Source organism: Aspergillus ibericus (assembly GCF_003184845.1).
Source record: "Aspergillus ibericus CBS 121593 unplaced genomic scaffold BO80scaffold_8, whole genome shotgun sequence".
NCBI lineage: Eukaryota > Fungi > Ascomycota > Eurotiomycetes > Eurotiales > Aspergillaceae > Aspergillus > Aspergillus ibericus.
In genome coordinates this window covers 717,267-743,090 of record NW_020292106.1, presented here as the reverse complement: position 1 = coordinate 743,090, position 25,824 = coordinate 717,267, and the positions used below count along the sequence as shown (strand labels likewise).

At 52.9% G+C, this 25,824-nt stretch overlaps 7 protein-coding genes across 7 annotated transcripts; 3 read left to right on the top strand and 4 right to left on the bottom strand.

Moving 5' to 3' along the window:
- Positions 1-1,366: 1,366 nt before the first annotated feature.
- On the bottom strand, positions 1,367-2,119 carry BO80DRAFT_274253 (uncharacterized protein). The gene has a single exon (XM_025714860.1). The coding sequence runs from the start codon at positions 1,851-1,853 to the stop codon at positions 1,452-1,454; it is 402 nt and encodes a 133-aa protein (XP_025578255.1). The 5' UTR covers positions 1,854-2,119; the 3' UTR covers positions 1,367-1,451.
- BO80DRAFT_274254 (putative APSES transcription factor Xbp1) lies at positions 2,120-3,572 on the top strand. The gene is made up of 5 exons (XM_025714861.1): positions 2,120-2,718; positions 2,764-2,882; positions 2,932-3,016; positions 3,067-3,313; positions 3,363-3,572. The coding sequence occupies exons 1-5, from the start codon at positions 2,385-2,387 to the stop codon at positions 3,490-3,492; spliced, it is 915 nt and encodes a 304-aa protein (XP_025578254.1). The 5' UTR covers positions 2,120-2,384; the 3' UTR covers positions 3,493-3,572.
- Positions 3,573-5,414: 1,842 nt separating this feature from the next.
- BO80DRAFT_401263 (MFS transporter) lies at positions 5,415-7,534 on the bottom strand. Its single transcript, XM_025717555.1, has 2 exons — positions 6,010-7,534; positions 5,415-5,940 (listed from the first exon to the last, which is right to left on the bottom strand). The coding sequence occupies exons 1-2, from the start codon at positions 7,429-7,431 to the stop codon at positions 5,623-5,625; spliced, it is 1,740 nt and encodes a 579-aa protein (XP_025578253.1). The 5' UTR covers positions 7,432-7,534; the 3' UTR covers positions 5,415-5,622.
- Positions 7,535-7,711: 177 nt separating this feature from the next.
- Positions 7,712-13,335, bottom strand: BO80DRAFT_491653 (DNA topoisomerase 2). The gene is made up of 4 exons (XM_025723716.1): positions 13,064-13,335; positions 12,654-13,001; positions 9,631-12,600; positions 7,712-9,576 (listed from the first exon to the last, which is right to left on the bottom strand). Exons 1-4 carry the CDS (start codon positions 13,133-13,135, stop codon positions 7,792-7,794), a joined length of 5,175 nt encoding a protein of 1,724 aa, XP_025578252.1. The 5' UTR covers positions 13,136-13,335; the 3' UTR covers positions 7,712-7,791.
- A 1,568-nt stretch (positions 13,336-14,903) lies between these two features.
- Positions 14,904-18,197, top strand: BO80DRAFT_401256 (putative GTPase activating protein (Evi5)). The gene is made up of 4 exons (XM_025717554.1): positions 14,904-15,602; positions 15,652-16,262; positions 16,323-16,679; positions 16,726-18,197. Exons 1-4 carry the CDS (start codon positions 15,210-15,212, stop codon positions 18,065-18,067), a joined length of 2,703 nt encoding a protein of 900 aa, XP_025578251.1. The 5' UTR covers positions 14,904-15,209; the 3' UTR covers positions 18,068-18,197.
- Positions 18,198-18,994: 797 nt separating this feature from the next.
- On the bottom strand, positions 18,995-20,856 carry BO80DRAFT_500200 (arylsulfatase). Its single transcript, XM_025724222.1, has 2 exons — positions 20,422-20,856; positions 18,995-20,367 (listed from the first exon to the last, which is right to left on the bottom strand). Exons 1-2 carry the CDS (start codon positions 20,775-20,777, stop codon positions 19,026-19,028), a joined length of 1,698 nt encoding a protein of 565 aa, XP_025578250.1. The 5' UTR covers positions 20,778-20,856; the 3' UTR covers positions 18,995-19,025.
- A 536-nt stretch (positions 20,857-21,392) lies between these two features.
- BO80DRAFT_491649 (aldehyde dehydrogenase) lies at positions 21,393-25,322 on the top strand (the record flags this gene model as incomplete). The annotated part of the gene is made up of 7 exons (XM_025723715.1): positions 21,393-21,531; positions 21,600-22,270; positions 22,334-22,680; positions 22,746-23,032; positions 23,088-23,190; positions 23,630-24,347; positions 24,418-25,322. 7 exons carry the CDS (start codon positions 21,393-21,395, stop codon positions 25,174-25,176), a joined length of 3,024 nt encoding a protein of 1,007 aa, XP_025578249.1. The 3' UTR covers positions 25,177-25,322.
- Positions 25,323-25,824: the final 502 nt, after the last annotated feature.

The window sequence follows — 25,824 nt, the reverse complement described above, 5'->3', positions numbered from 1 at the left end:
AATTCCAGGTTCCTTCCTTCACTCCGCCTTTTCCATCCATTCGCACGGTCCCAGAATACAAAGAGAACAATGCAATCTTGCAGTCTGGATGGCTACTTGGCCAGTCAATCAATGTCTTTGAGGATGCTTCGGCCAAAGTGACGTCTCACGAGCACATGCAACGACCCCAAGTCTGTCCAACATTGCCAGAGCTCTTCCGCTGGAGCGAAGGTACGGCCTACGATTCAGTCTAGCGTGGGTGGCAGTAGGTTTTCGTTGTCTCGGATATTGAGTTTCCCCTCGTTTTCTAGACCAGCCTTCTGTCGCAACCTGAGCACTTGCTCCCCCAAGCACTCGCTGCTTGCTCGTCTTCACTGCCCGATTTAAAGTGCCATTTTCACATATTCTCCTTCATTTCCCGGCAGGATTGATTGCAAACCACCGTGGTTTCCCTGTTTTGTCACCGGCACGCGGCTGAAGAATTGGACACGAAGGAGCAATTTGGAATCACCAAGTGATAAACGAACACGCAGCTAGCGCGCCACAAAAGTGTGGAACTCCTGCAAAGAAGCCCTCGTGGAAGACTCTAGGATGGCCCGCCCACCTAAATGGCTTTTTGTATCGGGGTGTACGTGGCCTTCCTATGTGGCATGGTCTGACTCGAGCAGTGATCTCGCGGGTGGGCTTGAGTAACCCTGCTAATACAGATGTTACCCCTAATTATGGTAAGGCTAGTGTTGAAGCCATCCCACCGAGGTTACTTTGACAGAGCTGTCGTCTGATGCAAAGCGGGGAGCTAGAATGGCCAACGGCGTTGTCGCGAAGATCTAGGGGACTGTCGTGCAAGGGGCTGTGTGACCCGCTAGCCCGTCAAGCTTAGAGCACCCTATCGACTGGTGCTCATCGATTGGTGCAGATGTGAGACAATGGAGGTCCGTTGTTTTCTTTTTCTCGATCGCATTTCCCAGCTCGGCCTCCACAGCCTGCCAGCCACAAAGTCACCCCAATACAAACCACCGTATTGCAAAAGGTTTCCGGCACCTCTGAGACGCATTGGGAATATTTGGTTGGCAGAAATTCAGCTCTCTGTGATACAAGATGAAAATGTTCTGCAGCTTCCCGTCGTTCTCAGCCCTTCTAATATCCGCCTTGCCGAACCAGAATCAGTTAGGTCCTGTTCGTCCATTATTGGTCGTGCTGGCAAGACTCCTAATTCCCCGGATGCTGCAGCAGTGCTGCCCTCCTGGGATCGAGCTTTGACGCGGATGAGCCATATGAATCCGCCGGCACGAAAATGTTGATGGCGACGTGCGGGAAGGCCCAAGACATCAACATGAGCGGGACCCAGACGCGGCAGTACGAAGTTGCCATCTAACCACCCATTTTAGGTTTCGTGGATCCATAGCCCCTTTTTTGGCGTATGCTCCCCAGCGCATCGGGTCCATCTGTTTGCATGAGGGACGATCGCGGACTCAATAAGCTATGGATGTGGTGTCAATGACAGACGTCCACATGGCCGCAGGAGTCCCTAAAACGCGTTCTACTCTGTTGCCTCTCGGGTTTGCGTCATGGACCTGACATTGGGTAACTGCAGCTGGCCAGTGGCACGATGGAAGCCTCGACAGGCTAGAGAGATACATGAACTCCGCTCGTGCTAGGATAACCGATGTTGATGCCGGGGATGAAATTGCACCGGGACAGCACTCTATCAGACGGTTGCATCGGGAATGACGGTGGTATCTGGGCAGCGGATCTCTTCCAAGGAGGTCTGGACTCGCGAACAGGGGCTGATGATGTCTCGTAATGCCTTTCGTCAGGTACCGGCGAGGTTGTCTCATGGCGAAATCTCCATCCAAGACAATCGTCCGCGCCATCCGTCTGTTCGAGAATCTATTTGTGGCCTGATTCACCGCCAGCCTAAATCCTCGACGGATGGCCAATCCGTGCAAACGAAAAAAGCCATCTATTGCACCGAATCAGCCATCGACGCCATTTGATGAGATGTCATCAGGAACGCACTCGTCGAAGCTCGTGCGAAAGATGCACCAGTGATCATATTTCTCCTTTGCATGTTTCTTCTTTTGGCTAGCTCTCTGTATCTTCAGTCAGAGCCACCTCCAAGATCTGCGCCCTCACACCTGCGTGGCATGTCCGTGATTTGCCCGCCTTTGCTGGCCGACAATCCTTTAACTTTTGGAAACCTCCACTGGGCTTCTAGAATTCTGTTCCCCCAGCCGGGCTTAACAACTGATGTGAAGATACAGTGGCAGAGAAGCAGAGGAAGCGGCTTTTGCTTGCGCGCCTGGCTTTTGACTCTCTCTCTTATTTAAGCCCCTCCCTCTCCTCCTTGACTGGATCCAGGCGTCCTACGTTTTCTTCCATCTACCCGGTCTGAGGACTGAACCATGGCCTCGATAAAGTCCCTTCTGAACCCCATTGTCCCTGCCTCCAGGGAGTGCAGTCCTACCCCGACGAGCTTGTCACCCGCAACGATGACTTCCCGGTCGCCCCGCCAAAAGAGACAGAAGGTTGTCAAAGACCAACCGTCTTTCAAAAAGGCCAACACCCGCGGGGACCTTCGTTATCCACCTCATGAGGAACGCGATGAAGAGTTGGAGAGGATCCATACACAGTTCCAACTCCATCCACTGCGTGATATTGCCAATTTCCCGGCCCACATACCCTATTGTAGTCAGAAGAAGTCGTTCAAAGGGCGAACAGGACGGGGTAGCCTGGAAGGTGGGTGCCAGCCATCACGCTGCAATTCTCCGCTGACCGTGACAGTATTTCACTACACGTTCCAGATCCCCAATGGCGACGGGAAGAAATGGGTTGTTTCCTGGGACTACAACATCGGCCTTGTTCGCACGACGTCCCTTTTCAAGTGCACCCAGCATCCGAAGGTGCATCCGTCATATTGGTGTAACAGAGCTCAAGTCTGACAGATCCTAGACTGCCCCCGCAAAGGCGTTGAAAATGAACCCCGGCCTCAGCAAAATCAGCCACAGCATTACGGGCGGCGCACTCATCGGACAAGGTAAGGCTCTTTTTTCCTCATCACTCCACCCGCCGCTGACCAGAATCAAGGGTACTGGATGCCCTTCGAGGCCGCCAAGGCACTGGCTGCCACCTTCTGCTGGAGGATTCGATACGTCTTAACGCCTCTTTTTGGTCTCGACTTCCCCTCCCGGTGCATTCCCCCGGAAGACAGCCGATATGGTGACATGAGGATCGACCCGGCGATCATCCTCCAAGCCACCAGAGAGGCAGCCTACTACCGCGGCTTGGAGCTGGCGGCCTCTCCGCGCCCGCAAGACATCGAGGGAGACCGACAGTATGTCAGGCACATTTTCTCAAGTTCCTCGCCTAACCTGGAACGTGAGGAATATTATATTTCGCCCGGCACCTCCCCAGTCCGGTTCACTCCAGCCAAAGTCCCACGCAGAACAGAAAGCGTCTTGTCATACGCAGCTTTCCCGGAAAGTACACAGCACGAATTCAACGCGTGGGTGACGGGCTCTGACCGCAGCCTCTCGGAGAGCTACAGCGCGAACGACAGTCACGATAGCCATGTCGAGGATGGCAGCTATATTGAGGACGAGGTGAAGACTTATGAGGGAGAAACGGGCTTTCATAAGAGTGACGAGGGCAGTATTTCCTCCCCGGCCTCTGGCTACCCCTCTGGCACTCTTAAGATCGAAGCCAGTACCTGCTCACCTACGGATGCCTTTGAGTCTGCGGTGGCCGACCTGGACAGGGAGCAGACAATGCTCGCCGCGTATGCGCTGGTGAAACTGCGTAATGCGGGTGCGAGACTGGAAATGGACAGCAAGAATAATAGGGGGAGGCTATCGATGAAGCACGGGACGAAGCGACGCCGAGCATCTTTTTGATTCATCCTTTCCTCCTATTCTTCCTTTCATATCTGTTGACTTGGGTCTCTGTTCTCTACGATGTATTTCCCGTTTCTCCACATTCTCGTGATTACGTCTAGATCATCAGTTGTAAAAACCTAGATGAACAGGTACATAGGGATCGGGTGCATTTCGAAATGAAGGGATGGAGAGACGATGACATTGGCGTTACATTGCAAGGTTGGGTTAGTGGGCAGGACATAAAAGTCACTTGGCAATTTCTCATTCACATTTCTGTTGTGAGTCGATGCATTGCGGTCACTCATCTATCAGATCACATCAATAGCTTGCTCTCATTTACTCTTCTATCAACCATTAATCCAGTCCCGTCGTCCATTACTGTACACAACTCATCAACCCCCAAACTCTCTCGTGTCATAGTCAACACGAATCGAACTGTGTCTCCTCACGGTCGGCCAGTCCTCGTCCTCGAGTCTCCGCGCGTGACTCAGTCGCACAGACCGTATCACGTAAGTCAGCCATCCCTTTACTCATTCCGTTTGCGGGTTTGTTGTTCGTTTGACCTCCTTCTCAACTGAGCCATCCTAGTAGATATCATTCCAAATTCAATATACTCCGTTTGAAGCCAGTCCCTTCGCGGTAGCTTTGCCTAGGATAGGGTCCAGGGACTGTCCCTGTAGATAGTAGCGAACGCCCATTCGATACCTAATTTCCATGGAGATAGCTTTCAGCATTTATTCGTTATTAGTACCGGTCCACTTTGGTGATTAGCACCGCTGCAAGAATAACCTGGCCCAAGTATCTAAAAACAATCACCCATGTCATCTAAGTAAACCTCACAACTTGCCAACTAGACCAAGACCTTTAGCTAGGCGATGGTTAGTCCTTGCATCAACAACATCAGTGAGACACATCGACACTACTCTACCTAAGTACGAATCAGCCAAACGGACTAACATCACCGAGACAACGAGGATACGTACCAAGCAACCAGTATACTCAACTTGATGCATGCGACCAACTCTACAACCTCAGCTTTTCAACTTATTTTGTTGTTGATTTCCTTGTACGCAACTATTATCGTGATTGGATCACGTTACCATCGGTCATGGCGGTAGCATCTATTCCCCTCCCCTCCTCTCATGAACAATCCCACGTCAACTGTGAAATAAAAGATCCAGATGACATACTTCGGAAGACCACCGCGATAGGATTCGTTCCTCCCATTATTAAGTAGTCTTGCGGAGGTTCCCCCTCAACCGCCCCTGCATTGGTGACGGGTGGCTGGCAAATAATCATGCGTTCGATGGTGACGTGTTTGTCTCGACTCGATAAAGTGCAGGGTGAGGGTGTGCTCAATTATAACGATCCCCTTATCTAGAGCGGGACTTCTGTAAGGCTCAAGTGAGTACTTGGCCCTCCGGAGGTGAATAGTTTTCTCCCAAAGTTCACTGTGGAATCCTTTGCTCTCTTGTGCGAAGATGTCGTATTTTCAAAAATCGCTATAACTAGTACTCCGTACTAGCTAGGTATATATATAAATACAGTTGATTCATGATTATAAGAAACAAATATTATCATTACCTGCGTTCTATCTATCTATATCTAAGGTACTCCGTATGATTCCACGATGGAATCCATCTAGAGTGGGGTGGATCCAAAATCTTAACCGGACCAAAAGGCAAACCCCGAATTAGCACCCCAATTCCACCCCAACCATCTCCACAATAACCACCCCAACAGCTCTGCTCCACATCGTAAGCAAAAACTAAACCGCATACTTACTCCACCCACGGATCACCCGTCCATAGCGATAAAACACATACGGCACCGGGGTCATCAAGGCACTAATCGCGCCCAGGATCGTCAACGTCCAATGCACGCCCATATTACTGTAAAACGGAATTCCCACGACGGTCATCCCGCCGGCCGCGCAGTAGCGCGACACGGTCATGAACCCTAGCGCGGAGGCGGCGTAGATGTCGTAGGCGTCGATGACGTACATGTACGAGGAGATGAAAACGCAGATGGTGCCGAAGCCGAAGACGGTGGAGGCGATGATCGGCGACCAGATGGAGATTGAGCTCTGTGTGAATAATTCGTTAGTATGCGTGGGGTAGGATTGGGGTGGAAAAGGGAAAAAGGTGAGACGTACATAATCCGTCCAGCCCATCCAGAACAGTCCGATCGGGATAGCCGGGGCGCCAAGCATGGCGAACCAGAGACGGTTTTCAGGACGAGCAACGTGCTTGTGCGTGGGTTTTTGGTCATCGGTGTTGTCGGATTGGGGTTTCTCGCTGGTGGCGTTGGGATTGGGATCGGCGTTCACCATTTCGGAGCTGGCAGATCGGGAGACTGCTGCGGATGCGGCGGCGGAGGCTGCTGCGTCGGAGAACTCGCGCTTCGTCCATACGTAGACGAATGGGACGAATAGGCTGGCTAACGAGATGCCGACGTACATTGCCACCCAGACGATGTTGGTCAGACCTTGGGACAGGCCGTGCACGTCCGAGAAGATGTACGTGTAGCCGTCGAAGAAGGTGAACAGGACGATGTAGATGACGGTCATGTAGAGGGCGATCAGCAGGATGATGGGTTCGTGGATCGTCAAGGCGAATTGTCGCATGCAGGCGTTGCCGATGCGGGAGAACAGGGCCGTCTTCTGGAGCTCCATGGAGGAGTGATACCGGTTGTCGCCCGTCAGGTGTCGGAGATGCTGCGCCTTCCATTTCAGGAGGAGCGGGCCGTAGGTCTCTGGCTGCAGCAGAAGAATCAAGGCGAGGATGAACCCCGACAGGATGAGGATGATCCAGTTGGTCCAGCGCCACGAGAGGGTGCCTTCACCCATGTAGGAGGCGATAACGGGCCCGAGGACGGGGCCACCAAAGGAGAGAATAGCGTACATGGGGAAGAAGAGGGTCTTCTCTAGCGGGTTCCAGAGGTCCGCGATGGTGCCGCCGGCGCAGGTCAACGGCGGACAGCCAAAGATGCCGGCCAGGAAGCGGAAGGCGAGTTGTGCACCGATGTTGGGGGCCAGACCCGAGGCCATGACGAAAATCATAAAAAGGGTGAGAGAGCCAGTGTAGACGACATTGCGGCCAAGGATTTCCGACAGGGGTCCGGACACGAGCGAGCCAGCTGCGAAACCTAGCAAGTACATGCCTGTTGCGAGAGAGGCCACAACGTCGCTGACATGAAAGGCTGCTGCGTTCTGCGGAAGCACGCCGGATTCGATAGAGGAGGCCGCACCGACAGCGAAGCCCAGCGCGGACACCATGAGGGTTGCGCCGAAGCGCGTGGCGAGGCTGTAATTGCGCGGGTTGATGGGGTCGTGGTCGTTCTCCCAGTCGACCAGAAGAACCGACGAAGACGAGCCATCGCTCTCGACGATGTCTTTCAGCTGTACGCCTGGTAGTAACGGACTGGGACGGCGATGCAAGTCCGGATTGGGACTGTCCCTGGGGGTTTCCCCCGGCAGGTCATCCTTGGCAATTTCTGGCCGGGCGAACTCCGGGTAATCCTCGAGCTGTCGGCGCACGGCGTGGCCGATGCGACGGTACTGAAGATAGGCCTGCATGGGGGGAAGTCAATGGGAGGTGCACGGGAGAGAAGAAGAGAAGAGGGGAAAGACGACCAACCTGGAGATGAAAAGAAGGACATCGTGCTGAATAATGGGCCAGTCTCGGTCGATAGGACAGCGGTAAATTCGAGAAGGCAAAGGATTCAAGGCACAACCAAAAAGCGTCACGTCCCGGAGTGGATCCGGTGGAGTTCCGGTGGATCCGTGAGTCAGTCGGCCTCGGACTTGTGGCCGAGGGGCAGTAGCCAGGTACATGCTACAGACTATGTGAGAACTTCAAAAGATAATCCAGTGTATTGCATCCAGGGCACTAACTACACAAATACGAAACAACTATTACCTCCACGCTCATCCCTCCTACTCGCTGTCCTCGTCAAAATCATCCCCCGAATCGCCTCCCGCACCGCCGTCGTCCTCACTGTCATCATCAATCACATAGGTCTTCTTCTTGGTGGTCGCCGTGCGTCGCGACGGCCGACTCGGTGCCGCCGGAGAGTCCAGAATGTCGTTGGCCATCGCATCAATGTCGTCGTCTGACAGATCGTCCGCCAACTGCTTCTTCTTGCTGGTCGTCTTGGCCTGCTTGGAAGCGTACGCCTTGGCTGCCGGCGACAGCGTCGTCTGCTTGGCGGAAACGGCCGTGGTGGCATCCTTCTTGGGCCGGCCACGCGGCTTGGCCGCCGGTTTAGCTGCCGCAGCCTTACCCCGGGCGGCCGGCTTGGCCTTGGTGGCGGCCGGCTTCACAGGCTCATCGTCCTCGCTGTCAACCAACGTCTTCGTCTCCTTCGGCTTCACATGCAGGGACCGGCGCGGGGAGCTCAGTGGCACCAGCTTGCTGTAGTCCGTCTCATCCTCGTCGAAATCCGGAGACACCTTCGAGGTTTTAGAGCTGGCCGCCAGACCGGAACTGCCGCCGGGCCCAGATCGCTCCGAGAATAGCTGTCGGGAGTCCGACGATCCGCCTGCGGTGCCGCCGATGCCCTTGACCATCTTGCTGACGTCGCCCAGTAGGTCGTCGCCGTTGTCGCTATCCGAGTCGCTCAGCGTGTACTTGACCGGCTTGCGCGCTCGGCTGGGCTCCGGCTCGAGCCTGGCAGTCTCTGCGGCCTGAGCCTTGGTGATCTCCATGAACTCGTCGTCGTCCAAATCATCTTCTTCCTCCGCTGGTTTGGCCTTCGCTTTGGCGGCTGGTCGGCCCCGTTTGGGCGCCTTCTTTACCTCCGAACTATCGGTATCCTCGGCCTTGGCTTTCTTCGGCGCGGCCCGACTCTTCTTCGGCACGATTTCCACATCCGACTCACCAGACTCTTCTTCCTTTGCTTTGAGTGCAGCCTTCGGCGCGGCCCGACTCTTCTTCGGCACAATTTCCTCGTCCGAGTCGACCGTTTCTTCTTCCTTCGGCCTGGGTGCCGCCTTGGTCGCGCCACGGTCCTTCTTCGGCATCACCTCCATGTCAAAATCAAAGTCATCGTCATCCTCATCATCCGCAGCAGGCTTGGGAGATGGTTTCTTCAAGAAGTTACTGAGAGTGCCCTTCGGCTCGGCCTTCTTCGGGCCTCGTTTGGTCTTGGGGGCCCCAAAGTCTTCATCATCCGAGTCATCATCCTTCGCAGCCTTGCGCTTGCGAGCACCGCCGCGGCCCGCTGTCGTCATCAACTTGGCGGAAGTCCGACGGCCCATGTTCGCGACCTTACGCAGGCGACGGGCTTCATCGTCGAGCTGGAAGCGCCATTCGTTGATGAAGTCTTCCAGATCCCGCTTCCAGATGTCCTCCTTCGAGAGCTTGATCAAGGAGTCAATCTCCATCTCCTTGTCGCCGATCTGGCGGCGGAGGCGCTCCACGCGCTCCTGGGTCAACGACCAGATAGCCATACCCAGCAGGTAGTCGTAGGCGTTGGAAAGGTTGTCGGTGTCGTCTGCCTCTTCTGACTCCTCGTCCTCGGCAGCCGGCTCAACTTCACCCGCCTTGGCAGCATCCGCCACCTTGGGGAATGGTCTGAAGCCCTTGTCCTTCAACTCAACGACCAGAGCGCTCTTCTTCTTCTTCGACACGACCAGGTCGCCATCAATGATCATCTGAACAAATCGCGCCTGGTTGCTAAGCTTCTCCAGCTCCTTCTGCAGTTCGTTAAGTTGGTATTGCTGGATTCCCATGTTAGTAGACAGTCATATGCCTAGAATCGTCGGCTCACGTACCTTGCGGCGTTCATAGAACTTCAGACGAACGGTGAAGAATTCCTTGAGGATATCGTCGACGGTCGCATACTTGGTGATCCGCCCCTCTGGGTCAAAAGCGACCAGGTTTGTGGTGGCGATAGTCTTCGTCAGCTTGAATTTATCCTCCAAGCCTTCGTCGACGGCGGCCTTCATGTGCTTTTCGTCCATTTGGATCACAAAGTGGACTTTGGTGTGCGTGTTGTAATCCCGGTAGTCCTTGATAAACGAAGGTGTCTTCTCCGCCTTGATGATATCCTCAAGCTTATCCTTGAAATCCTGAGTCCAGGTCCGGATGGGCAGTTCAGTGATCTCCACCTCCTTCTCGCCGGTTTCCTTGATGATACCGCTGAATTTGAAGCGATCGCCGCCAATGGCAGTGACCTCACCCGTGAACCCGCGGAACCAGGGCTGCATAGGCTTGATCTCTTCGCCATCCATCAGTCGCTTCAAATTATCCACAACATCCTCTGGGTTGTAATTGGGGATGGAGGAACTCCATCCGGTACCGATACCGTCCGCACCATTGATCAGAATCATGGGAACCACGGGCATGTAAACCTCGGGCTCGATCGTCTTGCCATCGTCTGTGTTGTAGGTCAAAAGAGGCTCATCGGATGCCTGGAAGATGCGCCGAGCAAACGGGGACAGTCGCGTGTAAATATAACGCGCACTAGCACAGTCGGAACCACCTTGAAGACGACTACCAAAGTTACCACTGGGCTCCAGGCAGTTGACGTTGTTAGACCCGACAAAGGTTTGTGCGAGGCCCACAATGGTCTGTTGCAAGGAAGTGTCACCGTGCTGGTACGCAGTCATACCTGAGACGTGACCAGCCAACTCAACGACCTTCATATCCTTCTTCAGGTTGCGACGGAAGCAGGTGTACAGGACCTTACGCTGACCAGGCTTCAGGCCGTCCACAACAGAGGGGATCGAACGGATATTGTCGGCCATACTGAACAAGATGAGCTCCTTGTTGATGAAGTCGGTGTAGGTGATTTTCGAAACGGAATGGTCCAAGAAGGTTCCGGGCTTGAACTGCCGCAGCCATTCCTTACGCTCATCGGCCTTCTTTTTCGAGAAAGCCAGTTCGATCAACTCCGCCTCGTTATCCTGCATGGTGTGGAACTCCTTGAGATGCCGGTCCAAGTCGCGGAAATAGACCTGTGCATCTTCAGTCGTACTGGTACCCAGACCCTTGTAGTACTTGTGATCCCAACCACGCTCATGCTGATGCTCCTCCCTCCACGCCTCATACTCCGGCATAGTGAAGAAAGAGCGCTGCTTGGTAGGGTTCTTCGGGTCACCCTTCCATACCTTCACGATGGGGGTGATGAATTCAATCAAGAACTCGGGGATCTTAAGCAGACTGGGAAACTGAGCCTGGAGGAAGTTGATAAGCAAACCCTTAATATGACTACCGTCGTGATCCTGATCAGTCATGATCATCAAATGGCCGTACCGAAGACCGCGGGTCTCGGTGTACTCTTTCTTGTGCTGCAGGCCCAGGAAGTTCTTGATATTCTGGATTTCCTGGTTCTTCGAGATCTGGTCAAACGAGGCGTCACGGACGTTGAGCAGTTTTCCTCGAAGTGGAAAGACACCGAAAAGATCCGGGCCGACCACCGCTCGTCCAGCCATGGCCAGACCCTTGGCCGAGTCACCTTCCGTTAGAATCAACGTGCAGTGGTGGCCATCCTTGGTGCCTGCCTTGTTGGCATCCGTCAATTTGGGGTTGTTCATGCGAGCGCGACGGCCACCATCCGTCTTCTTGAGCATCTGGTCGGCCTTCTGCTGGGCGAAATGCAGGATATTTGACATGACCTCGGTCTTCAGCACCTTCTTGAAAAAATCATCATCCAGCACACATTTGCTACCGAATTGAGATGCCTTGGTGGTCAATTGTTCCTTAGTCTGGGAGGTGAACGCCGGGTTGACAATCAGCGCGTTGACGAAAATGAAGATGTGGTTCCGGATCTGAGCTGTCTTCAACGTGGCACCATTCTTGTTCTTCTTCTTCACTTGATCAGCCAGTTTGCTGCAGATCTGGTCGGCAATATAGTTCACGTGGGTACCTCCAGAGGTAGTCGCGATGGAGTTCACGAAGGATACCTGCTGGAAAGCGCCATCGGACACAGCGAAACCAACCTCCCAGTGAGGGTCTGGAGAGCAGGTGATGATCTCATCCTTTGGCGCCGGGCCATCATCTCCACGTTCCCTGCGGATGGCCTTGGTGTACATCTCCATATACTTCTTGAAGCCGCGAATTGGGACGCGAGTGCCATTCAACTTCACATTCACCTTCGAGGTACCCGCCAAGTCGTAAATACGACGCTTGACGAGGGCCTCGAAGTCATCATCCATGCCTGTCATGCCGAACTTGGCGTAGTCCGGATGGAATGTGACCTTGGTGTAGTCCTCCCCCTTGGCCTCGGTGATCTTGGCCTTGCCCATCTTTGTCATGTTGTCGGTCCATGTTTGTCTGTACTTCTTTTTCTGACGGGAGTCCTGGGTCTCGATGGAGAACTCGGTCGAGAACACGTTACAGAGCTTGGCACCGAAACCGTTACGGCCACCCGTGACCTTCTGCTGAGTGTCGTCGTAATTAGATGAGGTCAGAAGATGACCGAAGATCAGCTCCGGGACGTAGATTTTTTCCTTCGAGTGCATCTCAATCGGAATACCACGGCCGTTGTTCCAGACACTGATCACACCCGACTCGCGGTCAACCGTCACGCGGATTTCGCTCATATTCGCATCGTTCTGTTTATTATCGGCCGCATTGACAACAATTTCGTCAAAAATTTTGTAGAGACCCGGCACGTAGGAGACCTCACGATACTCCATCCCCTCTGTTTCCGAACTGTATACCCACATATGCTGTGACGTACGTTCGGTAGAACCGATATATGTATCCGGACGTTTGATAATGTGTTCGAGTTGTGTAAGCTACAAGCGCAAGTGTTAGCTGGGGTGCAACAAACGATATTGCAGATGGTTACCTTCTGGTACTTCTCTGATACGTCGGTGTTCTTTGAGGGTTCGGCGGAATCATCATTTTCAAATGCTTCATTTTCCAGATCGGCGAGTGGCTTGGAGCCACTTTTCTTGGTAGGGCCAGCCGACTTCTTCGCCTTCTTGGGAGGAGTGTGAGATAGCACGGAGTCGTCCGACATGTGGTCGTCATCATCATTGTCCATGTTGTCGTCGTCGTCGCTGTCCGGTTTGGCACGCTTCTTAGAAGCTGCCTTCGCCTTTGCCGCAGGCTTCGCGGTGAGGGTGGTCTGGGTGAGCTTCTTCGGTGCTGCCTTGGTAGCAGTCTTCTTGGGGGCTGCCTTCGCCTTAGGCTTCTGCAGTGATAGTCAGTTGGTTGCAATTGAACCCGGTAGTTTAAAAAAGGGAGGTTACGAACCGGCGCGGGCTCAGGGACGAAGTCAGAGCTTCCTTCGTCCTCGAAAACAGAATCCATCATAGAATCATCCATTGTGAAAGGGAGGCGTCTTGCACGCGCAGACTAACGGGGAAAAATAAGATAAGGGAGGATAAGGAGTGACAGGAAGGTCGGGGAAATGCTGGAATATTAAGGCCCCCAGCCAGAAAGAAAGTGAAGCAAATGGAGGGGGTGTTATGTCGAGAGCAGCCGATTCCCCAGATAGGCTACCTTGTGTCGGCCGTTTGTTGTCGAAGTCTTTGTTGTTGACGCGCTCGATGCGACTGCTCTGCGGCGGAAGAAACAGAACTGGCCGCCGACCGCTCCCGGATCAATGTCGGGCCACTCCTGAAGTGGCGCCGAAGGGGCCCGAAGGGGAAATCTCTAAACACTCGGACCCAAAGCGGAAGGCACCACCAAAACATGCAAGGCTACCGCGGGGGAGGGGAACAACAATGGAAGCCACCACCACTTCCCGCCAAGTTTATTCTTGGCACAAAGGGAGGATAGGGGATGCCATGTGATTCACCCCCTCGCAGTGTGAAGGAGCGGCTTTCTATCTCATGGGCTGGCAGCTGTCATCTAGGTTGCGGCGGATCACCCTGGACAACCAGAGAACTGTAGACAGAAACCTTTTTAAACCTTCACCAGACCTGTATATCTACCTCACTGTTTGATTTGAATTCATGATGCCTGGCTACTCCAGACGCTTATTATTGTGTACAGAAGAAAACTAGTAATAGTGTTGTAGGTATGAATTCTTCGCAGTTTTCGGTATAGCCCACAGATAGATAGGACTCAGGCGAAAATATATATCCAAGTCAAGGGATCATTCACATCCCATGAAACCTCGGGCAACACAACCCCCAAGGTCAACTCTACCCGTGTTACGGAGTGACTGGCCCTGATTTACTATAAACAGCACACAGACTATGCAATCCACTAGCTCAGTGTTCTCTTCATTCACTTTCCTTTTTGAATTGGGATCAAGCCGGCCATTCTTCCCGTCGCCTTCTAGAAGCTGGTCGACTTGGTACGGTAATTTTCAAAGTGGGCCTATGGCAGCCAATGAAAGCAGCCCCCATATAGCACCCCGCCAATAGAATTGTGTAACACCATAACTTGGGCCAGATGAAACTGGTCATGCAATGTTTCGAACACGACTCAGGGGCCCACCACCTCAGCACAACTCTCAGTCTCTCACCACTGGACGAGAGCGTCGAATTGGCAGCTTGTCTGATGTTGGCCCCTCTTCGAAAGATAAGCAGGATACGAGTTGGCCTAGCGACTTGTGGTTGTGTTTGCAGTACTAAGTCCTCCGCCCCTTGAGTGATTCTGCAGTGGATCAAGAGCACCGGCCGATATTGCACCAGATGGGTCGTGGATCGACCGGTCCCGAGCCAAACGGCGGCAGGGCCGTGGGATATTGCGCTGGTATCACTACCTAAGACATTCAACCCATCTGGGATTCAGGGCAGGCCTGGAGAGGCCATACCTGCCTATCGGATCGATCTGGGAGATAATTCCATGGTTCGCGGTGGGTGGAGATCGGTCCTGATAACGAGCAAAACCACGTAAGCAGGAGGAATGTTGCTGCGGCGGCTCTCAGAGAAAAGGGACTCACTGCGTAGATAGACAGTAGTCTGGGACGATTATTGAAAGCGATCGACGGGACGCGATTGGGGGGATAGAGTCTCGAGTGGCCCGCCGCTGCCCCTGACTGAGGTGTGAGGAAGGGACCTGACAGGTTAGTGGTGAGTTAGTGTCGGGGACTAACCGTCGCCAACGCTAAGAATACTCGCGACGGCGACGCTCCTGATCCCTTCCCCCCATCCGGCCCTGAAACCAAAATCACGCCGTTTCTCCCTCGCCTCTGCCCATCACTCTTCCTTTCTTCTGGCCCCTCAATTCCCACGCCGGTCCTTACCCTCGATCCCACTTCCACACCGGAGAGATATGCTGTCGTTATTGACAGCCCCTCCCCCTACCGTTCGCCCTCCTTATCGCGTCTGGCTGCTGGTTTAACCCCTCCGCCGCCGCCCTCCACAAAAACCCCTAACATCTGGATCTTCCCGAGGAATGTGCCTTTGGCATCGGCATTGAACGTCACAACCCAATCAGAAACGCAATGGCCATGGACGGCGCCGATCGCACCCCCTCCCATGTCCATTCGGACTCCGTCAACACGGGGTCCCACGATACTGACTCGATGGTGACCGTGCCATTGACCTCCAATTCAGAACACACGCAACCTGACTGGCGAACCCTCGACATCCCTCAAACCCCCGTCGACGTGACGTCCCCGACTCGAGAACTGTCAAGCGATGGCGAGAATGACCCCAAGACCACGCCGACACAGGAACCCCCGAGGGCGGATCTAGCACCAAGCTCCATTTGTGGTGATGCTAGCTCGATACGATCCCGCAGCAGTGCAGAGCGGGACCGAAAGGACGATGCAGTGGATTGGGAAGAGCTGGAAAAGACAGAAGAGCAAGAACCCCGTTGTGAGGGATCGGATGAGGTGCGTGACAATATAGAAGACTGCAGATACAGCAGTTAATGTGAGTCAGTCGACTGCTCTTCTGTTAGCACGACTAGAACAGGAAAACAATGCACTTGCGACGAACCCCAAGTCTGCTTTGGCGAGCAAATCACATGCGCAGCGAATAACCCGACCGTCTCGTTCGCAATCATTGCACCAGATCAAGCGATTGATCGACGAGGACCCTCGATCATCACTGCGGTACTCCCAACTTCCTCCTCCACCGATGACCGAACTCGAATTTTGGGCAGCCTTGGTCGCAGATTATCCTCAAACAGCCCAGCGATTACCGACGTTAACCTCGAACAAGATCCGGAGCGGTGTTCCTCCTCCACTCCGTGGCGTGGTGTGGCCCAGCCTGGCGGGAGCCCGGGACAACACCTTGTTGGCGGAATACCAGAGACTGTGCGGTGAGACGAGTCCATATGAAGGACTGATCGGCAAGGATATTGGCCGGAGCTTCCCAAATGTGGAGATGTTCCGTGACCCTAATGGTGAGGGGCAGCAGATGCTTGGACGGGTCCTGAAATGCTTCAGTCTGTACGATACCAAGATCGGCTACTGCCAGGGATTGGGATTTGTCGTTGGCCCCTTGCTGATGCACATGACGGATGCAGAGGCGTTCTGCGTGCTGGTTCGGTAAGGCAATAATCTCATGCATGCTGCAGCTGACAATTGGAGCTAACGCCGAGGCCTCAGGCTCATGGATCATTATGATCTGCGGACGTGCTACCTTCCTGATCTCTCGGGGCTTCATCTCCGTGTCTATCAATTTCAGAACCTCCTGGCTCGCCTACGGCCCGGTCTGTTCGCACATCTCGAGGCGCTGAACGTCGAGCCGGTTTACGTATCACAGTGGTTCCTGTCCTTCTTCGCAGTCGCGTGTCCGCTTCCGATGCTTCTTCGCATTTACGATGTAATCTTTCTCGAGGGAGCTTGCGAGACGTTGATGCGTGTTGCCCTCTCGTTAATGACAAGAAATGAGAAGAAGATCATGGCGTGCGCCGAGTTCGAGGACGTTATGCAACTTCTGCTTTCTAGAAGTCTGTGGGACACGTAAGTTTCCATTCTATCCTAGAAGAAACCATCTAACTATCTCTAGATATGCCTGCCATGCGGATGAATTTGTCAATGACTTTGTCTCTCTCACATCGCTTGTCACCAAGGAAAGCCTGCAGGCCCTGGAAGCCAGCTACAATCAGTCACAAGGAGTGCCGACCGGCATTTCCTTCCCCCAGATGCAAGCAGCAGCATCTCGATTCCTTGGCCGACTCTGGGCAGGATCTAACTCGCACAACTCCGTCAAGTCGATCAGTCTCAATCCGAATAGTGCAACTGCAGCCAGCATCCGACGGTCAGCATCCAAACAGAGCATGACGTCAACCCTCAACTCCGTGGAATCGGCATCCGACGCCAGCACAGCCCCGACAGAATTGTCGACAGACGCGCCAAAACCACGCGCGAAATCAGCCATATCGCAGCACAAAGATCGGGACCTTCACACGCAAATCGAGGAACTTCTTATAGCTCTTAGCGACCTCCAACGCCAACACGCTGACCTCACGCGAGAGCTCCAGCAAGAACGCGAAGAGCGCGAGGAGGATCAAACGCTCGCCAAGTCAATGCTCCAATACATCAAGGAAACGGCGGAAGAACCCCCAATGGAGCTTGTACACAAAGCCGACGCACGATTCGCAATGATTGAAGCCCCCAAGAATGTCACGATGAACCAAACCAAACACCAACTCCGCGACGACCTCAACCGCTACAAAGAAATGCATGCCCTAGAATCGAGCCGATGCAAGGGCCTGACGCGTCGGATTGACGAGCACGAAAAGGAGAACTCCTCACTGCGGGAGCAGCTCCGCGAAGCTCGCGGTCGCATTCAAGATAGCTATCGTGAACGCCAGCGTTTGGAACGGATGGTCCGAGAGCTACGTACGGTAAAAACTAAGACCCGGAACTCAGACACGGCTCCATCAGAGACCTACGGCTCTCCAACCAGTGACACCAGCGAGGGCTACACAAGCACTGGCTTGCGCGAACTCAAATTAGTCCGAACGAACTCGCAAAAGAGCCAAAAGAGTACCACGACGCCAACCACATTCAACAAACGGTCTAGCAGCCTGGGACTACAATCAGTCCTCGCAACCGAGAACAATAAACCCGCGGCGGAGGACGCCCTGCTTCTCGAACTCGTCAATGCTAAAACCGCCGAAGCAGTTGCGCGCCAGGAGCTAGAGGAAGTCAAAGGCAAAATGGACTCGATGCGGAAGATCATGTCACGGCACGGAATCATACCCGAGGGCCGACATTCTTTCTTAGGAAGGCCGCCGTCTGTTGCTAAGGCGGCGACGGAGCCAGCACCGAACGGAGGAGGGCTGTTTAGTGGATGGGGAAGACGAGCTGTATCAACTAGCAACGAGTCATACGATGGACGGTAGAGTAGAGTACATGTAATTATGCATAGGGTCGGCTGACTGATTGCGTCTTTGTTTAAGATTTACATAGTAGCTAATGGGGAGCAATGAACATCGGCACGAGGTTGTATATGCCTGCTGCGCAGATTGAAATCTACTTAACACCTGATAATACTATTTACATCAAATATAATCAGTGTCTCGAATTTAGAAAAGCTCGTCTTAGCGTCACCAGATACTTACCAGACTCTAGCACCACGGTGAGGTGCGAGCTCGCCGCTAGCGATACTAGACGCCCACTTTTCAGTGGGGATACCAAATCTACTTCCTCATTAGAGCCTCAATTCCCTATTCTCGACCCTCGAAACATCTTAAGAAGTCGCTATAGGCCAACCCACAAGGATCCCCGTAAAAAGCCCCACCGGCGCATCTCTCTGCGTGACAGCTATAAATCCCTGACTGAAAAATCCTCACCTGCAGCCCCCTCAAGCACGCATAGAAAATCCTCCCATGCTGCGAACCCACGTACGAAAGAAAGAAAGACCGGGAAAGTTGTTTCCTCGAGAAACGTAAACTCATATCCCTTCTGCTCTCGTTCTTCGCGAGATAAGTTCCACATCTCCGACACCACGAGGACCGTCGAGTATATCAACGATGTTAAGCATGCCTGGCAGCATATCTGCGCCACACCGTTCTATTGAAATTACAGCCCAGAGGTATGTAAGTCATCCTACAAATTGGACCCCGAAGTGGAAATTGACCTCACTGACGACATGACTATGAACTGCAACCAGGAGACTGCCAACTGGGCGATACCATGCTAAGACCATTGCGGTTATTTGGAGAAGTTGATGTTCAAGAACTAGACGGGTGGAGAATCTTTGCAACTGCACATGCAAATGGAAATGTACGGAGTACCTACCTGTACCTTCTTATGTGACAAATTACCATCGAATTTGATGTAGATTCTTATCCAACACCTCTACCAAGCCCTCTTCACACCACTCTTCTTCAACTCCTCTTGAAAAACAGAATAAGAATCAAACATCCCAGACTCCTGGAAATACGTCTCGTAATGCGCTATCATCTCTGCCAACTTCTCCGGAATCTTTTCAGCAAGATCATTTACCTCCCCTAAATCATTCTCGAGATTGTATAACTCCCACTTTCCCTCCCCTCTAGGCGGAGGCAAAAACACCGCCTTCCAATTCCCAACCCTCACGGCCGCAATCCCCAGCTGCTCCCATCCCACAACATCCTCGTGATAGATATCGACGTCCCCATCTTGTGACTCTAGTAATGGCCGCCACGAATGGCCCCGTACAGGAGCTACTTCTCTTCCTCTGAATATTGTCCCTGGATGCTCAATCCCAGCCAAGTCGAGCATCGTGGGGAGTATATCCATGACCGTGGTGAACGTATTCGTAATACTACCCGGTTTCATGTTCATGAGGGGTGGGTACCGAACGATACATGGACATCGGATACCACCTTCAGTGGTGAAGGACTTTGTAGCTCGACAGGGGGCCGTTGCCGCTGATGCCCATTGGGGACCGTACCAGATGAACGAGTTGTGGTTTCCGAGGTTTTCGAGCGAATTGTCATAGTACTTCTCAATGACGTCGCCGAGTGTTGCCCCTGCTAGGACGGGGATGGCTTCTAGGAGTTGGCCTTCTGCGCCGTTGTCGGACATGAAGACCACGAAGGTGTTGTCCCATTCGCCTGTTGATTCGAGATAGGAGCGGACGCGGCCGATGTTGACGTCGAGGAGATCGACCATGGCGGCATAAATTTCCATTGCGCGGGAGGATTTTTGTTGCTTTTCGGGGGAGAGAGAAGCCCACGGGGTGGTGCCGAGAGTGATGATGGGGGCGGGGTCGACGTCTGCGGGGACGAGGCCGTTTTTGATAAGGCTTTCGAGACGGCGGGCGCGGAGGGCGAGGGGGCCGTCGTCGTAGAGGCCGCGATATTTTTGAATTGTTGCGGATGGGGCTTGGAGGGGCCAGTGAGGGGCTGTGAAGGGGAGGTAGGAGAAGAAGGGTTGTTCTTTTTGTTCGTGGGTGCGGTTCTGGAGGATCGATAGGAGGTTATCGGTGAAGGATTTGGAGGAGTAGAAGTCTTTGGGAAGATCAGTGGCGCCGTTAATGAATTGATCGTCGCGCATCCACAGTCCTTCGTTTCCTTTGATAATTACTCGTGGCTTTTCTGTGATGTCGTATAGCTGGGGTTCGTGGTTGAAGTGGTTTCCGGCACCGGGCAAGGTAGTGAAGACCTTGGTGAAGCCTCGTGAGCAGGGCGCGACGTCTTTTGTTAGACCTAGATGCCTGTTTTCTCTACATTAGCGTGAGCTCGATGGATGGCTGAGCGAGAAGACGCACCACTTGCCGGACATGCAGGTAAAGTATCCGTTGTCCTGCAATAATTCGGGCAATGCGGCGACCTTATAGTTCAGATAACCTTCGTATCCGGATTTGCCATCGAAAACGTGTGGAAATCGACTCCTTCTCTCAGCCATGACACCTAGACCTGCGATATGGGCATCTGTCCCGGAGAGGAGCATGGCCCGGGTTGGTGAGCAGGATGCCGCTGTATGGAAGTCTGTCATTCGAAGACCCTCCATTGCCAGACGATGGAGGTTTGGCGTATCAATTTCTCCCCCAAAAGGAGAAGTGTCACTGAAGCCAAGGTCATCAGCGACAATGACCAGGAAGTTTGGGCGCTTGGACGCCGTCATGTTGTGGTGCGACGTGGTAGGATTTTGGAGCGTTTGATACGACCACGCTCGTCCCCAGGTCGTGCTCCGTCACTTTATATCTGTCCGATAGAAGTAATGCGCTGAGTCCCTCCATCCTCCGCTGTTCGATAACAATCAAATCTTGGAAGTTGTTGATGACATAATTGGGGGGCCTGGATTCAACTGGGAATTAGCTCTGCCGCTAATGCTGGCGCGGCACAACCACGCGATGGTGACATCTCTCCCCGCGATGGCTTCATCCCCTGCCATTGATCATGCTCTGTTCCCCCCACTGCGTGATGACTTAAGCTTCTAGAGAACGGTACTCGGCGAGACTACGGCTATCGGTCAGTTAGCTCGAGTTTGACTGATCCAGGCAAAGAGCGCCAACCCCTCGAGACATCCTAGAGCGAAATGGCAACATCGCCCCAGAATGTCGCGATATATCACAGAAAACACTATAAAGCAAGTAGAAGAGCACCCAATACTGTATAGCAATGTCCATCTGGCACAACGTTCCCATGCTCGATCTGGATTTTACTTGAGGCGGAGGCGTCTTTGACTTTTGTTGGAATATACTCAAGTTCTTCAGTCTTCGTCACTGCGGACAGACAAATGGCGGGCCTCAAGAGCTTGCAGCACGCGCGCCATGCTTTCACCTGGAATATGCTGATAGCATACATGATCATTGCCATTAGTGTATTTAGCTATGGCTTTGATGACGCCGTGTTTTCCACCATCCAGACCATGGACTGTAAGGAGCTCGAGATCTATTGATTTAGACTGCAATTGTGTATTAGCCCCCCGCTAACTCTCGAGAAGCATTTGAGAAGCAGTTCGGCACTTACGATCGCTCCACCGGTGAATACGGTTTCAGTACCCAGCACTTAGCCTTTCTCAATTCGCTTGGTCTTCCCGCAAAAGCGGCCGGTACCTTTCTTGGCTGGGCCATTGGGGAGTACTATGGGCGCCGGGCTTGCTTTATTGGAATGCAGCTGATCTGCATAGCTGGTATCTCGACCAGCTACACAGCGACAACATTTGGTCAGATCCTGGCCGGGCGGATGATAGTGCAGTGCTTCATTGGATGGGAAGACTGGCTTGTGCCCATGTTCCTAGCTGAGATCAGCCCTGCCATGATTCGCGGAGCGACGGTGGTAGTATATGTCTTTGCCCATATCTTTGGCTCATTTATCTGTGCCATAATCACATATGAAACAGCCAAACTGGACGGAAACTCCGCATGGAAGATCCCTATTGGCGTAATGTGGACGTTCCCCTGCTTCATTCTACTTTTCAGCTGGTTTGTGCCGGAAAGCCCTCGGTGGCTTATCCGGAAGAACAGGACAGAGGCAGCGGCTACGCAGCTCGAATATCTGAACAAGGGCAAGAATGTCGATGTTGAAGCTGAAGTAGCGCTCTTGCAAGCGTCTATCGGGGCAGATGCACAGACAAAAGGCTCCTGGGCAGAGCTTCTCCAGGGAACTAACCGAGTACGCTACCACCTTCTTGCACGAGTGCTGGTATACATCGGTGTGATGCTGACATCAATATAGAGGAGAACAATGGTTGCAGTCATGACTGCGGCTTTTAATCAATTAACGGGACAAGCCTTTGTCAGTCAATACGGCAGTCTTTTCGTCAAATCGCTCCATGTCATGAATCCGTTTGCCTTCACGCTTCTGTCCCGAGGCTTCTCGACCCTCGGTCCGCTGGTCACATTCTCCCTAGTGGACACGACAGGTCGACGACCTATTTATCTGATCGGTGGCACCATGACAACCGCCCTGCTTCTCACTTGTGGTGGCCTGGGAACGGGAACCATTACCGATGGCAAAAAGCGTGGAGTCTGTGGGGTGCTGATGATGTACGGGCTATTCTACATCATGTCCTTTGGTTCCATGTATGTTCTACCCCGGATCAGAATGATTTTCTGTCGATCACGTAAGCGCTAACAATGAATCTCAGATCTGTCATCACAGGTGCAGAAACGCCACATCTCCGACTGCGCGATAAGACCTCTGTTGTCGCTTGGCTTATTCGCATCGTTTGCGACTTTGCAGTCTCTTACTCCCTCCCATATTTACTCAAAGCCCCATATGCAGACCTCCAATCCAAGGTCGGATTTATATACGGGTCCCTCGCAGCCTTGGGGGTGGTTTGTGGGTACTTCTTCCTTCCCGAGCTCACGGGACGCTCTCTTGAGGAACTGGAAGAGATGTGGCAGCGGCGAATCCCCGCCCGTAAGTTCTCTGGTATGTTCGAACTGGTTGCCTCGAGGAGATCTATAGGAGCTAATGGAACATATAGACTGGAGATCCGAGGTCGACGGAAGTATTAGCACAAAAGTTACGCAGTTGGAGGGTCAAAGCGAGGAGAATCTCGAGAGGGGTAAAGGGGAAGCAACTCACGTGTATGTACAGCAGCTATAGCTGAGAGATATCCACATCCGAGGCATTCAAGAATCCAAGACCCGTGTCTGCGTTCCTCACTACGGAGGTACTAAAGTCCGCTTTCGATCGATTCCCGGCAGTCGAACGGCGGGTTCGATTCATTTGGTCCAATCAAGCCCCGTCGGACCATTGCCCTCCCTTGCATAAGGGTACATAAGCACTCTTGATGCAGCACTAAACCGTACTAGTAGCAACTATTGCTCCGTAGGCTGAATTGCTTTTAACGCTGCGAAGATCGCTTTTAAGAAGAAACCACAACCCCGCCCGCAGCTTCCGTCAACTCTATCGTAAAGTAGCGAGTCTCGCAGTATTATTATGGCTTTCACTACCGAGGCTGAGTTCGATCAGGCAAGTTCATACCATTGATTGCGACCGTGGCAGCACCGCCATCGCTAACAGGAGACAGGCAATTGGCAAGGCCCGCACCGCGTTCGCGTCGGGCCGCACCAAGACTAAAGAATGGAGGCGCCATCAGCTTAAAAGGGCCTGGTGGATGGTTGAGGACAACAAGGAGCGCCTCTTCGCTGCCATTCACGCCGACTTAAACAAACATAAACTGGAATCTATGCTGGAGGATATCGGGGCCCTCCAACAAGATATCCTACGCACACTTGACAAACTCGATGAATGGACAAAAGATGAGAAGCCTACGAGAAAGGATCCCATTAATTTCTTTGGCGGGACGGTGGTTCGGAAAGAGCCATTGGGAGTGTCCTTGATCATCGGTGCTTGGAACTTACCTATCCTACTGCTTCTACAACCCATGGTCGCTGCGATCGCCGCTGGCTGCGCGATGGTGTTGAAGCCTTCGGACGTCGCAGTGGCCTGCCAGGACCTTTTAATGGAGATTATCCCTCAGTATATGGATGGCGAGGCCATTCAATGCGTCAGTGCCGGGTCGAAGGAAATGAAATACATTCTTGAGCACCGGTTTGATCACATTTTCTACACCGGATCCGCGACGGTCGCGAAGATCATCTACGCTGCCGCTGCAAAGCATCTCACTCCCGTCACCCTGGAATTAGGAGGTCAAGGGCCGGCCATTGTCGCCTCGTCCGCCAATATTGATCTCGCGGCGAAACACATTGCTGCGGCTAAATTCGCTGTCGCTGGACAGGTATGACCTCCATGCCACCTAGAAGACCAACATTACCCACTCATGCAACCACTAATACTGCTTGAAATAGCTTTGCGTCAACGTGAACCACGTCCTCGTAGACCCCAGTGTACGGGATGCCCTCGTGGCCAAGCTAATCCACTACTTTGACGAATTCAGCGGCGGCCGGGACAACAGACCAGATTATTACTGCCACATTTCCAACGAGCGAAACTTTGACCGTCTCGAGTCACTTCTCCAGAGAACATCCGGAAATGTGGTCTACGCTGGCATCCGCGATCGTCAGACTCGATACTTTGGACCTACCGTCGTTGTGGACGTCAAGTCCGACGATCATCTCCTCTCCGAAGAGCTGTTCGGCCCCATCTTGCCCATCATCGACGCAGATTTTGACACAGCTATATCCTTCACCCGTAGCGGAGAACACCCGCTAGCCCTATACTGCTTCACCAACGATGAGACTGAAAAGACACGCATCCAGAATGAGACCGCTTCAGGTGGTGTGACCTTCAATGATTGTCTCCTACATGCAGCTGCCCGCGACGCACCGTTTGGTGGCGTCGGAAACTCGGGTATGGGAGCCTATCATGGCCGTCATGGGATCATGTGTTTCTCATACCTTCGCACATATACGAATGCCGTTCCCAACTATCTGGAGAGGTTCACGGATGCGAGGTATCCGCCTTATACCATTGAGAATATGATGAAGATAGCACCGCCTGTTCAAGCTCCGTTCGATAGGGATGGGAATGATTTGACTTCTCGTAGGAAGGTCACAAGTTATGTGGTTGCTCTGGCGGTTCTTGGTCTTTCAGTTTGGATGTTGTGAGTGGAGAGCGACTTTCGGCGTATGGGAGAACATGGCAGTGTTTTGGATACCATGAGAATACTACTATCGGTGGAGGATGTCTGAATCTATGCGGAATGATGTACATCATGTCAAGGATAGCTAATTACGATTTGGACGCTCAGGGCTGTCTTGTGGCGAATCGCTAAACATTCTACCTATTATGATGATCTTGTGACGAGGTACGCAACAAACCTGGCGGCCACTGCAATCTAGCCAGCCTCATCATTCTGAGCTCAGGACTCCAGTGACTCCTCGTGAGTCACTCCATTTTTTGACTCAGAGGCCAAAAGTGAAGTCAGGGCAGTGTCCTGTCACTAAAGCCACATCCAGCATAACATTTCACTCTGCCCATTCCCCTACTATTTTCCTCAACTCTCACCTCTCTTCTCCTTCTTTACAACCTTCTCAACTTCCTTCCCATCTTAATCTTCTTACCCTTAGCCTGACATTTCCATTCTCAGACTAATCTACATATCCTCATCTTGACCTTCTTATCCTCAGCCTGCTTGACCTTCCCATCCTTACCTTGATCTTCCCATCCTCAGTTCGCCTCCCCATCTTCATCTTGGTCTTCTTGTCCTCAGCCTGACCTTCTCATCCTCATACTGATCTTTATATCTTCCTTTC

Bases quoted from the DNA above. Each gene is read 5' to 3' on its own strand.
- BO80DRAFT_274253 (XM_025714860.1), bottom strand. From the start codon at position 1,853: ATGGCGCGGACGATTGTCTTGGATGGAGATTTCGCCATGAGACAACCT.
- BO80DRAFT_274254 (XM_025714861.1), top strand. From the start codon at position 2,385: ATGGCCTCGATAAAGTCCCTTCTGAACCCCATTGTCCCTGCCTCCAGG. The intron at 2,719-2,763 runs GTGGGTGCCAGC...TGACCGTGACAG, and splicing joins AGGACGGGGTAGCCTGGAAG to TATTTCACTACACGTTCCAG. The intron at 2,883-2,931 runs GTGCATCCGTCA...GACAGATCCTAG, and splicing joins AGTGCACCCAGCATCCGAAG to ACTGCCCCCGCAAAGGCGTT.
- BO80DRAFT_401263 (XM_025717555.1), bottom strand. From the start codon at position 7,431: ATGCAGGCCTATCTTCAGTACCGTCGCATCGGCCACGCCGTGCGCCGA. The intron at 5,941-6,009 runs GTACGTCTCACC...TTATTCACACAG, and splicing joins GGATGGGCTGGACGGATTAT to AGCTCAATCTCCATCTGGTC.
- BO80DRAFT_491653 (XM_025723716.1), bottom strand. From the start codon at position 13,135: ATGGATGATTCTATGATGGATTCTGTTTTCGAGGACGAAGGAAGCTCT. The intron at 13,002-13,063 runs GTTCGTAACCTC...CTATCACTGCAG, and splicing joins TCGTCCCTGAGCCCGCGCCG to AAGCCTAAGGCGAAGGCAGC. The intron at 9,577-9,630 runs GTACGTGAGCCG...ATGGGAATCCAG, and splicing joins AGTTCTATGAACGCCGCAAG to CAATACCAACTTAACGAACT.
- BO80DRAFT_401256 (XM_025717554.1), top strand. From the start codon at position 15,210: ATGGCCATGGACGGCGCCGATCGCACCCCCTCCCATGTCCATTCGGAC. The intron at 16,263-16,322 runs GTAAGGCAATAA...CCGAGGCCTCAG, and splicing joins GCGTTCTGCGTGCTGGTTCG to GCTCATGGATCATTATGATC. The intron at 16,680-16,725 runs GTAAGTTTCCAT...AACTATCTCTAG, and splicing joins TCTAGAAGTCTGTGGGACAC to ATATGCCTGCCATGCGGATG.
- BO80DRAFT_500200 (XM_025724222.1), bottom strand. From the start codon at position 20,777: ATGACGGCGTCCAAGCGCCCAAACTTCCTGGTCATTGTCGCTGATGAC. The intron at 20,368-20,421 runs GTGCGTCTTCTC...TAGAGAAAACAG, and splicing joins ACCTGCATGTCCGGCAAGTG to GCATCTAGGTCTAACAAAAG.